The sequence below is a fragment of the Salminus brasiliensis genome, chromosome 3 (genome assembly GCF_030463535.1).
Source record: "Salminus brasiliensis chromosome 3, fSalBra1.hap2, whole genome shotgun sequence".
Taxonomy (NCBI): Eukaryota; Metazoa; Chordata; class Actinopteri; order Characiformes; family Bryconidae; genus Salminus; species Salminus brasiliensis.
This window is the reverse complement of record NC_132880.1, coordinates 39,244,902-39,257,768: the sequence shown is the minus strand read 5'-3', so window position 1 is coordinate 39,257,768 and position 12,867 is coordinate 39,244,902. Positions and strand designations below refer to the sequence as shown.

The 12,867-nt window shown below is 44.5% G+C and overlaps 1 protein-coding gene across 1 annotated transcript in view; it reads right to left on the bottom strand.

Moving 5' to 3' along the window:
* Positions 1–12,636, bottom strand: part of cdk6 (cyclin dependent kinase 6) — a 45,600-nt gene extending 32,964 nt beyond the window's left edge. Inside the window, exons 1-3 of the mRNA XM_072676096.1 lie at positions 10,848–12,636; positions 6,036–6,171; positions 891–1,058 (exon numbers count right to left, since the gene is read on the bottom strand). Of these exons, the coding sequence (XP_072532197.1) occupies positions 891–1,058; positions 6,036–6,171; positions 10,848–11,071 (528 nt within the window). The 5' untranslated portion in view covers positions 11,072–12,636. The remainder of the gene's footprint in view (positions 1–890; positions 1,059–6,035; positions 6,172–10,847) is intronic.
* Positions 12,637–12,867: the final 231 nt, after the last annotated feature.

Here is a 12,867-nt window from a genome sequence, read left to right as displayed (position 1 = left end):
TCATATGTGTCCCTATCGTGACCATATGAGACCAGATTTTACTTTCCTGTGTAAAAAACACATCAACATATAGGTCATTTTAGTTTTACTTCCTGTGACTGGTGATTTTTCACCAAAGTGGTATGGCTCCAGATAAGCAGAAACGGTTTAGAGAAATGAGGGAAACGAGGGTTCCACTATAAAGTGGAACAGAAGATAATTCACACATTCCTGTAATGTCTATCAGAAAATGCGAAAGGGCTATTTGAACCGCAAGGGAACTCAATCTGTAATACTGCCAGCTGTAGTCGATCATCCACTGGTAAATAAGCATGAGCCATCAGCACACGTGCAACACACACCCAGACACGGAGCAAGTCGTGTTGGACCCAAAAAACACACAGTTTACATTTGTGTTAAATTAGGTCGAGATCCCACCTTGACCACCTTCGAATGTGCTTCAGGATCCAGTCCAATCATTACCTGATTACAGTGCATCCTTGGCATGTTTACACCTGGCTTGTGGTCCAGTGAAACCTGAACGTGATCCGATCACCCCTAAATGACACTCAAACATATTTTCTAATGAATTTAGAAAAAAAAATCATACACTAATGTAAATATTACAAAAGCACTCGCTGCACTTCATATGTGGACAGTGCTTTTGGGTATTGATGGCAGGCACATTAAAATCGTCCCTGTAAAATAGATGTGCAGCCCTAGATATGTGTGAGATATGTGTCTAATAGACCAGACTGCATGTCTTCTGTTACACTTGGAATAGCTATAAATTTGGCATCCTAAATATGCTGTGTAGCTGCTATTTTTGGGAGATTGTAGAAATGTTAAACGTGTTTGTGATAGCCAAGGAAAATAGGCTGTTAAGAAACAAGTTGTGCAAGCCAACTCACCACTGAAGTAAGCGCCATCTGAAAGCTGTATATGCGTGCCAGGCCAAAATCAGCCAGTTTGATCTGACCTCCACTGGTGACCAGAATGTTCTGAGGCTTCAGGTCTCGGTGGACGACGCGGTGAGAGTGGAGGAAGTCCAGGCCCTGCAGCAACTGGTACATCATATCCTGTGAAAACAAACACAGAAACATGGGCTATTCCTAACACGTCAGGCCCAAACATCTCAAAGTAGCCTGAAGGAACCAAGCAAATAGGATGACCGAGGAGACATCTTAGAACATATGATATTTCAAGGAGTTCTCTGGGCAATCAGTTCACAATCGTGAGATGGTTTCAGGATTGAGAGGGGGGGAAAAAACGAGCATGTCGCTTTAAATCTGGAGCGAGGCAGATGTTGATAACTGACATGAATGTGGAGCCGGAAAGACATGTTACTTTAAGGCCCCGTTCTGCTGGGCCTCCACTTCCCTGCAGCTGTCCCACAATCACTTGTTCAGTCTGCGGGCCAGCCAGAGAGCAGCCCCTAATGCCACTGACTCGGGAGAGAAAAGGAGAGAGTGAGAAAGAGAGAGAGAGAGAGGGAGAGAGAATGGCTTAACTGCCATTTCCTCTGGTGAAACTTACACAACGACAGCAGAAGAAAGCCACGGCCACTGAGGCTGCAGGGAGCTGCCTGAGTGATAGCTAAAAAAAACTGGGGCCGACGGAAGAGAAGGAGGGAAAGAAAGAGAGAGAGGTGTTTGTGCACAAGTTGCTGCATGAATTGCTCCAAATTGGAGGCATCAAGCAGTGGCAGGCTAACCCTCCAGAAACCTGCCTCCAAGACCTCACAAGTGACATGGATCCGGGCCCGCGGCTCCATTCACTCCCCAACCAGCTGGTGAGTGATTAAAAGCACTGAAACAATGGGGTGCACACTCAAGCAGAAAACATTTGCAAACGGCGCGGATCTGGCTGTGCCTGGGGAAGGGGTCTGGGTTGGAGTGGGAGGGGGCAAAGAGGGGGGTTACGTGCTGTGACAATGCGTATAAAGGGGGCTAGGGCCCAGGAAACGTGTGTGTGTGAGAGAGTAAGGCCTGTGTGCCTGGCAGCCAGCATAAACAAGGGCCCTTTCTGAATGCCCATCCAGCCATGACCTACCAGACCCACCAACCTGCCGTGGCACAGGCAGTCTGGCGCAACAGCATCACCCCCCACCTAACACATCAGTTCCTCCACATTGGCTTCAAGCCTTATTGCCACGTTTCCTCCTCCCAATAAAAAAGAAAAGGGGGGGAACAAAATCACAATTACAGAATAATGACCCAAAGACAAACACACAAACACTCACCCCAGCTCTCCTTTGTTGTCTCAGATGAGTTAACTTCAGGCTGTGCCGAGACTATTGAAAAGCTGTCATTAAAGGGTTAATAAGGGTGACCTGTGTATGTAATGTGTATTAAAAAGGAATTAAAACCCCAAATATGATGGGAAATGGGGAAAAAAACTTATATGGGGAAAACTTTTAATAATGTAAAGTCTATAAGCAGCAATCTTTAAATCTTTCCTTGTAGTTTGCTGTGCAAAAACTTTGGAAATGCTGTTTAATGCAGTTTGAGGTTTAACTTGATCATCTTTTCTTGGTAAAATTTTAAATATTGATTATACTATAGCCGAAACAGCTGAAGCAGCATCAACTTGAAACACCAAGGCTGAGTACCTCACACAGCCTAAATGCCAAATCCCCACAACACCTGCCCTCAAAAGCACCTCTTCCGCAAAAAGACGTGGACGGAGAGTTGAGGAAAAAGAGAAAAGGCCAAAAAGAAAAAAACCCATAAAAACACCCAAAAAACAGCAGTCAAAACAGAGCCTCCAGAAGGCACTCCCCTTTCTCATGCTAATTCATGAGAGGAGGCCATATTGTTTATTGTAGCCAGGCACAATGCAGGACATCTGCCAGTTAGCGTTAGTGTAATTCCCTCCCCATGCTTCATTAGGCTCTCCTTTATGGGGCAGGGACCGGCCTGAGACGAGCGTCGGGCTGGAGGGCCCAGCCGCACTCCCCAGTCCAGCGCCAGCCGCTTGCTGTCCTTCCAGCTCGTTTGATTCCTGGGGCCCTCTTTCATCAATTAGCATGCGGTGGGTCTGAAATGAGGCAGGAGTGGGCAGGACAGGGGCTTGGAAAGGACTGGGGGAGCGGTAGGGGGGTGGATGGGACCACTGCAATCTGGTGTCCTTCTGGGTGAGGGGGGGTGTGAATGAAGTTGTTGGGGGTCTTTAGGAAAACTGCACTAGAGCTCATCTTCTGTCTCTGATGGCCATTATCTGGTGTGCTTTAGAAAATCTGTACAGCCCATTAAAATGAAATCTGACTTTATTCAACATGTGGCATTCATCCGTATTCTCACATGGCTTCTTAATCTCATTGTGGACGGAAGCAGGCATCGCACTTGTACATAAAGAAAGCATGAATCACTCACTCAAGTTCACTGGCAGATGCTCATTGTGTTGTTCTATATCTGATTTGTTCCCAAACCTTAGGTTGTGCTGTGTCTATCGGCAACCTGTAATTTAAACAGGCTAATGCAGAATTAATACAGGTCTGTCTGTCCAATTAACGTGTATATAACAGAAATGAATAACTGGTTATGATTATAATACTTGTCTGTGCCCTGGTTTGCAGTTTCCTCCCCAAAAAACTGAAAATGTCTTGAGAATGTTCTGTTTTTAATCATCACTGATGGCCACGATTCATATTTTTAATTAAACAAACATTTTCACTTCATAGTTTCTGGAGTTCGTACATGGAAACTAAGCTGTAAAAACCTCTCGTTTTGAATTCACTGTTTTTGTGATGCCAGGGAAACCAATTGTTGTCCATATATCCACCTAATTCAACAGTATCCCGACCCATTAATATTCAGCATGGATTGATATACTACACTAATTGTTAACTAATACAGCATAGAGCCTTCTTTTGCTCACAAAACAACCTCAGTTCTTCGTGGCATGAACTTCACAAGAAGTTGAACAGATTCCTTTGAGATTTTGGTCCATGATGACTTGACTGCATCACACAATTTTCCTGCAGATTTTCCAAAAGCATTCTCAAGCTGCAGATCTTCCGTTCCACCACATCCCAAAGCTGTTCTACAGGATTTTTTTTTATTGGTGATGATTGGCAGAGCCACTGAAGAACACTGAAGAATTTACTGTCATGTTCATGAAATGACTTTAGCTTTAGGACATGATGTGTCATCATGCTAAAAGTTGCTGTTAAGACAACTGGTAAATTGTGACCATGAAGGGATGTGCATGGTCAGCAGCAATACTCAAATAGTCCATGGCATTTAAGCGATGATTGATTGGTATTAACAGGCCGAAAGTGTACCAAGAAAACATCTCACACACCTTTACACCACTTCCACCAGCCTGGACTGTTGACACAAGGCAGATTGAGTCCATGGATTCAAGATGTTGGCCAGGCTACCGGGCTACCTTTTTTACAGACTTCAACTGTCCAGTTCTTGAGCTCACTGCAGCCTCAGCTTTCTGTTCTTGGCTGACAAAGGTGGAACCCAATGTGACATTCTACTGTTGTAGCCCATCCACCTTAATGTTGTAACTGTTGTGCATTCTGAGATGTTTTTTTCTCCTCATCACAATTGTAGAGAGCAGTTATCTGAGATTCTGTAATGTTTCTGACAGCTCGAACCAGCCCGGCCATCTTCTGTTGACCTCTCTCATTAACAAGACGTTTCCATCTGCAGAACTACCACTCACTGGATGCTTTTTCTTGATTACACCATAATATGTAAACTCTACAGACTGTTGTGCTGAAAATCTCAAGAGATCAGCAGTTCTAGAAATACTCAAACCAGCCCATCTGACACCAACAATCATACCATGCTCAAAATCCACCAATTCTATTGAATGATGTGAACATTAACTGACACTGCTGGGCTGCATGAATAAGCGGGTGTACAGGTGTTTCTTATGAAGTGTTCAGTAAGTGTGTATGCATACAGAAACCAAAAAGCCTGTTTAGTACTAAGAAATAAATATAAATAAATAAAAATAATGCAAGAAAATGACTAGTTAAAACCACATTTTCATCTTGAGAGCATTTAGAAATATGTGAAGTTGGAGGCCTTTAAAACAGGTTTGGGCTAATAAAGAGTGAATACTGCTGCTGTAAGTTAAACAAGACATCCTTTTCCTTCATATGTTTTGTGAATGAACTTTGGCAAACATCAGTTTCCATTAAAGTTTTTAACATCTATGAGCACATGCTTTTTTGATAGTTATACTGTAAATATGGTAAGTTAGAATGCTACGCAGGTCTAATGTCATTTTCATGATGATACACAAAACTTGCAAAGGAAAGCCCTCAGGTCTCAAAAAGCAGTTTAGAAACATCTCGGTTTCTACTTCCAACTCTACACAATTGAAAGGAGGAGATATGAGTCTTTTCAGGACTTAATGTAACATATCCTTTAGGCAAAAGGCAGGGAAGAGAGATAAATGGATTTGTAAGACTAGTGTGTGGGAACGGGTTTGAATAGATGATGGGAGAGAAGCTGTTCAGGACAAATACCCTGCATTTCCGCTCGGTGGTTTTGGATGTAGGTAAGAAAATACTGACACTGCCAGATTATCTATATCTGAGCTAAATAAGGATTGCTTACTTTCTGCACCTTAAAGAAGGCTCTCTACTCACAACAAAATTTGAGAGCAACTGAGGATCGCAGGGAGAACCACACATACACACACTCTGAAACAACATTCCTCTGGCCAGTCTTCAGTGAAAGCCAGAACTGAATGAAAATAGAGGCGCACACAAGGGCCCAGCTCTTTAATTAGAAGCCCATCTACCACATGCACTGCCCATCAAAAGGCCAGGCCTCACCCTGATCTCTGGGACTTTCATCCTCCATCTGCTTCCTTAAAGCAGGCCAAAAAAGCATTTATATTCTTATTCATTGGCCTCAGAGTGCAAAGCCAGAACACATGGTTTAATGGGTTACGTTGCGTTGTGATATGGGGGATAAGTATAAGACGTTTGAGAGGGGGGATAAATCATAATTATTATTCATATGTTCAGTCATTTGTTGACTTTAAATGACCTCATATATCACATCCAAATATTTGAAATGAGGTACCTTTATTGTTTCTGGTGGCACCCCTGGATCAGGTGCTTTCTCCAAGTATGTAGTCAAGTCTTGGTCCACATGCTCAAAGACCAGAGTAAGCTTGGTCTCCCGATCAGTTCTAGAAACCGTACAGACATCAAATAGCCTAGAGTGAGAGAATACAGTAATAAGACATATTATTAATACATCCAATAATTGCAATTATTATAAGCATACTGTGCCCATTGTATTTATAGCTGGACAAAGAATTGTTGACACTGCTGTTCATTTTGCCAGCCACCGTTTCCTGAGATTTCAAGTGGTAAATGAGCCAAACAATGCAGCTGAGAGGGAAAAATTCTAAAGAATCAGCTAACTGTCCAGACTAGTTTTCCTGACTGTTTGAAAGAATGCTTGCTATGCTTCAGATACCAGAGCCTTGTTGGCAAAGTGAAAAGAGCCAATGAGGGTCTCCAGCTCTAACCTCATGACTGATCAACTTCTTGGCTACAAAATATCCTCCTGTATTCCAACATTACCAGGCTATGAGTGGAATGATCCTAGAATACTGTTCCTCTCTCTGTTTTAACATCTGAAAGTGTTTAAAATGAGCATTACATCTAACATTTCTAAATCAGCTGTTCGTTTTAAAGGTAATGACTTCATGCTGCACTTTCGAAATGACACAGCCTCACTTGTTTTTAAGATTAGCAGCTTTTTTCTAAACAAATAGTTCTTAGTTCTACATAGCACAAGCCTGGATATGTGCATGTACATGTACATGTACCTTCTTATGAATGCTTTTAGCTACTTTAAGTTGCACACAAATGCATTCACACAGCGTGTCCAGACCCTGTAGCCCCAATAGGAAACCAGGTGCCACGCTTAATGCCAGGTGTGGGCTTGAAAGTTGGATAGTATAAAGCCCCCTTGCATTGAGCTGTGGAGAAGTGGAACTGTGTTTTCTGGAATGATGGTTGGTGCACCATCCAATTCTTTGGGGGTGAGTTGGGGAACGAGGTAAGGTGGTGATCATCCAACATCCTGACTTCACTAACGCTCTTGTGGCTGAATGCAATCAAATCCTCAAAGCAACACTATTAGACAAAATCTAATAGCACATCTTCCCTGGACAGTAGAGACAGAGACAGTTACTCCAACAAAAGCAGGACAAACTATTTTCAATACCCTTGATTTCAGAAGAAAAACGCAACGAGCAGGTGTCCCAATACTTGTGTCCAGATAGTGTCGATTTGTAGGCAAAAACAATACATTACTGTCAACTCAAGAGTTTGCACAGTAGTATGGAGAAAGATTAAGTTACGTCCTGCACCATGGAGATTTGGCATCCCAAACTGTACCATTAAAAAGATTAACAGGGGTCTGGAAAGGGACTCAGTTTCCACAGTTGAGGGACACATATTACTAGATATCAAAGTAGCCTGGTCTTCCAGGAATAAAACAGGTAATACATTTATTCACAGATGATTCAGAAAGCAGCTTGAGTTCTGATCGTTCGTGCCACGCGTAATACGGTACGAATGAAATCCATATAGTTAATAGACCGCAGTTAATACAAAAGCCAAGCCACCAGACAATACATGCTTCTGTAAATTAGACAAGCTTGGTAAGAATTAGAAAGAACAAACATCTAGTGTCCCCAGTCAAGATCCAAGGACCACAGAATACATTCCTCTCTCAGCACCATAGAAACTCGTGATGTGCCATGGTAACTCAAGCAGAGACCGGTGGTGACCAGAATCTCTCATCATAGCAACGCTTGAATGTGAAACTACTGATTCGTACCCATGCTGTCCATACACAGCGGCAGTAGGGTAAGGCAGTGTATGGTTGTGAAATTTCGTCCATCAAAAGACAAGCAGGGTGAAAGACAATTCAATCATAACCTGGTTTTGATTACAGAGAGACAAATAACTCACTGTGAAGAAAGTTCTGAGAAAGCTGTGCTTTCAGATTTTTGCTAGGGTTCTGACTGAACGCACTGGCCCCACTAAGCAAAATAAATTAGGAGATGATGTTTAATGTCCTGCAGACTGACACTTTGATGGCAAAGGGTCTCTGCTTCTCATGACATCATGCACTACTTTTCTCCAAGAAAAAAAAAACTACCTCCAGGAACACAAACTGTTCCTTCACAATGGAGTCTCTTAACAGACATAAAACATATGGGATGAATAATGCTCTCATGAGAAGTATTCAGGGGTTGCCTGTAGTTAAACAAGGTCCTGAATATACTGCACTCTAGGTTTCCTGGGCCCCCTACAGCTTAACATCTGAGAACAGAGACTGTATTTAGTCTGCAGTTTAGAAACACTTTCTTTGCTACTGATTTCTCCCCTACATGTTTCATCTACGATTAAAATATCCCAGTTCTTGACACAGCATTTTTTTTTCAGAAAACATACTCAAATGACCAAGGCCTGTAAACGAAAGTGAAGTAATTCTTACACAAAATGAAAGACGATGAAACACAATCACCCATCGCTCTCCCTGTTTACTGCTCAAAATGAAACTCAACCCAGGTCAGGCCAAGCTGTGACACTGGTCCCATGCTTACTACTAGAAAAGGCTAACTTGCTGACCAACTATCCATGGGTGCAAGAATGGCACTTGTACACAATCTGTGATCTCGAAACCACAGCTTTAAGCAAAAGTGACCAAAGAAAAGGAGCATTCACAGAGCACCAGTGCACCAGTGGTTATCAGTGTGACAGCAGGTTATCAGTGGACAAAGTGTTGGACACTGCTGTGCTTGCATTTCCTGACCAAGGCATTAAACATGTGCAGCTGTAGAGCATCATAAACCTAGACCCTGTAAAGGGCCACATTACACTGTAGTAAGTTCAGCATAAAATGACAGACAACTCCATTTTGATATGACAAATGAAAGCTGTAACATCATAAAAGAAATGGAGAAGTGGGCTATTTGTGGACAGTGTCCATAAGCACAATGACTTCTTTGGTAAGGCCTGGTGACTGTCAATCATAGCCTACATAGCTACATGTGGCATGTTTTTTCAGTCAGCAGCTTGTTTGCCAGTTAAGTACTGCACAGTATATGCAGGGGTACAGTAATGTCCCCATACTAATATCAGAGATGTTTTACAGCACTTTAACGTACATAAGCACGTGTGAAGGCATGAAGAACCGTGGTATAAACGGTCAACTTACATCGTGGCCTGATACCAAGACAGCTTGGGCAACACCAATCTCAACTTGTGAGGGACACACCCTACAGCGCTAAGAACAACCAAACTACTGATTCACAGACTATACTCTACTATAACCCTACCCACAACTTCAACCTTATGAGTGACTGACTCCAAGTCTTATAAGTACACTTTCATTTAGAAATATGCCCATCAGTCTTATCCAGAGCGTCACTGGCATTTCAGATCATGTTACACAGGTAAGCAGGCAGTGTTAGGAGTCTTGTCCCAGGACTCGTATTGGCGCAGACTGGTGTGCTGGACCAGCTGGGGAATTGAACCCTAGTCTGCCACAGGGAAGGCAGTGTTGTTATCCACTATGCTACAGTCCACAGACAGCTTGAACACTACCCACAATATCAAGCTACTGCTCCACAGGGTCCCCTTTTTGAGTGAACTTACACCCTGCAGATAATTATAACAGTCCTCACACCAAGTACTGACTGAGAACTCAGTTTGAACTGTCAGATCTCATTTTGAGTTTTTTTGCTGCCGTTGTGTAGAGGCGTACATTCACATATTTAAACTTAGTGTTTCGCAGATGTTTAGGTGGCATGTTTAGGGGTTGTAGTTTTCCAGTGGCTGCTTCAGTAAGACCTGTGTTTGAATAGCATTACCTGCTGACCAGGTAAAAACCAGTTTTTAACATGCCAAATAATGCGATCCAGCAATAGAGGTGACCAGTCATATTTGGTTGTCTGTAACTTGAACATATCTGAATATTTAAGCCACAAATCTGATTGATCTGATGAAATTCCAGGATGATGAATTATACAGAGAAGCGTTCAGAGTGGACATCAACTCCCACAATTCAGAGCAATATACAATAATGCTGACGTGTTAACATCAACTGAACAAAATGGTCTATTATTGTAAATGACATCAACAGTTTGATTATCATCCTGTTAGCAATCTGAAGGCTTATTATTCAGTAGTTATGATGAATGGCCAGTGTGGCACTGATGTGTAACATTTATAAGAGAAGCTGCTTATTAGTCCTCACGGCTGAAGGGGTTTTACCTGACAACAGTGAGTGCATATCTCAAATTATAGCTTAAACAACTAACTCAAGCCTTTATTGTGCGTTTAGGGGTGTAGTTTTACAGTGACTCCTTCTGTAAAGAGCCGGATTTAAAGGCTGCTTTTGAATATTACTGAAAGGGCCCACTGGCCTGTTAGCTAGCTAGTGGCAACCGATGGGGATCTGCGGGTTCAACGTGACTACAGTCCAACCATATAAAGCACATTTGGTCATTTGTAACTTGAAATCTGAACACTGAAGACGCTGACAACTCTGATTTACTCTGCAGTGTGAACAACGCTTTAGTCTGGGGAATTCCAAGACAACCGATTTTACAGGAAATGTTCAGTGTGGACATCAACTCCCAGAATTCAGAGCAAAGTACAGTAACATGCTGTAATGTTAATGACCAACAAACCAAGGTGGCGTATTACTGTAAAAAAATGACGTAAAAGACATCAATTATTACATCTGGCCTTATCACCCTGTTACTAATCTGTAAAGACTGTTATCCAGTAATTACGATGAATGACTCAATGTGTAACCTCTGAAGGGGCCTCTGATTGGTCCCCAGAGTTTAAGGGGTTTTACCTGACAACATTGGGGTGCTCGAAGGACTCCAGCTGCCTCAGCACCGCCACCTCGCGGATGGTGGACAGTGGCATCCCCTCTTCCTCGGTCTGCACCCGCACTCTCTTCAGGGCCACGAAGCGCCCACCGTTCTTCAGGTCACGCGCCTTGTACACTTTCCCATAGGCGCCTTCGCCTATCTCGGCCACGGGCTCGTACTGCTGGATCATGCTTTCTTTGTCCATGTTGTTGAGTTTCCTTCTTGCACGTGCTCCTCTCTCTCTCTCGCTCTCTCGGCTGCAGCCTGTTGCTGTGGAGGGGTGTGGAGGAGGGGGGCGAGGATTGCAGGGGGAATCCCAGAGCCTGGTTCACGCTGCCTTGGCCAGGATAGCAAAGACGAGCTCTGCGGCTCTGAGCTCACTTCTTAAGGGCAGCCGGCTGGATCCAGTGTGCACTTTTCCCCTTGCTTTCCAGCCAGGCTGTCCACCCACACACGGAGCCTCAAAGCGGGCCAAAGTCCCAGCTTTTTCCCCCTCCAGCCAGCAAGTGAAGGCAAGTCGTGCCCCCCGTTACCGCACGAGCATCTGGAATCTCACTGAATTGAGCGCCTTTCATGCATCAGTCTCGTGAACAAACAGACTCTGGCGGCTGTAACCGAGGCTGGTGGTCACCGGCGAGCGCTGAAACAAGCTGGGAATGCGGGGGTGAGGACGCACGGCTAAAACGGGCGAATTGTCGCTCAGCAATAATGACCATAGAGCTCCTCGGTGGCCAGTTAGTTAGCTTTGTGTTTACTTCTGACACCGCGCTGGCAGTGGTGATGCTCGCGCCCTGCTTTGTGCCACCAGCAAGTAGCCCGAGCACGTGGCTCTGCGCTCATCTCATTGTCTTAAAACGGAGCAATAAAAGTTGTCAGCTGCAAGCAAACCCTCGCAGGCTCCGTGTGCATGCTCGTCTCGGTCAAAAGGACCCCTTCGCACGGGAAACGCACAAAATCCTTAAACCACTTTTATTAGAATGCATGCTAACCGTGCCTCGCGCTGCGCCTGCGAAAGGCAGGCTAATTCTAACTCTTGCAATTAAACAAAACAGCTCACACGCGACTGCAAAGCTTTTAAAAGTGGAAAAAAAGAATAAAATCTGCAACTGCTGTATTTACCCATTCAGTTCGCCCGAAACGGTTACGGTAATCCCTCTACGAGCTGCGAATGAGACGCGGTGCCCTGTATCTGTGCGTGTGCGTGTGTGTGCGTGCGTGCGTGAGCGTGTGCGCGCGCGTGCGGGCGTGTGTGTGTGTGTGTGTGTTTCCCCCACCAGGAATCTTCACCTACATCACAGATCTCCCACTGTCCTAGAGGGCCACACAGGTAGTCGGCTGATGCATGCATGCTTTAGCCATTCTCCTCCTCCTCCTCCTCCCTCTCCTCCTATCCTGATCTCCTCGTGCTCCTGTAACAACAGCAGCAGTGATTGAAGAGCGCTCCTCCGTCCGCTTCAGCAAGGGGCTGTGCGCGGCTCTCCACCCGGCCGCGGCTTCGCTGGGTGCGGGCTCCCGCTTTGCTTTCCCACGCTGGCGCAGTGTGGCCTGACCCCCTCCAGAGAGCTTTGACACAGAGCAGGGACGTTTCCGCATTCCTCACTGACTACAAAGGCTCGACTCTCTCTCTCTCTCTCTCTCTCTCTCTCTCTCTCTCTCTCTTTCTCTCCCTGCCTGCTCCTCCACCATTCACACGGCTCTCTCTCCCCTTTCTCTCTCCCTCCGTGTCAAAAACAGGATCACCGCAGGGGGGAAAGGCTGGGGGAATGCATGAGCACATCTTAAACGTTGGGAATCACTCCTCCACACTAAAGGCCATGTTCAAGGCCCTCGGGCTGCGTTTCAGTCGCAAGAACACACACACTGTGGTCTGAGCTGTGGCTAACGATCAATTCAAATGATAGGCGAACAGATAGCTGGATCAATTCATTGTAAATAATTAATAATAATAGTTATAATAATAATAATGATGAATGTAGCTCAAACGTAGGCTAACAGGTTTAT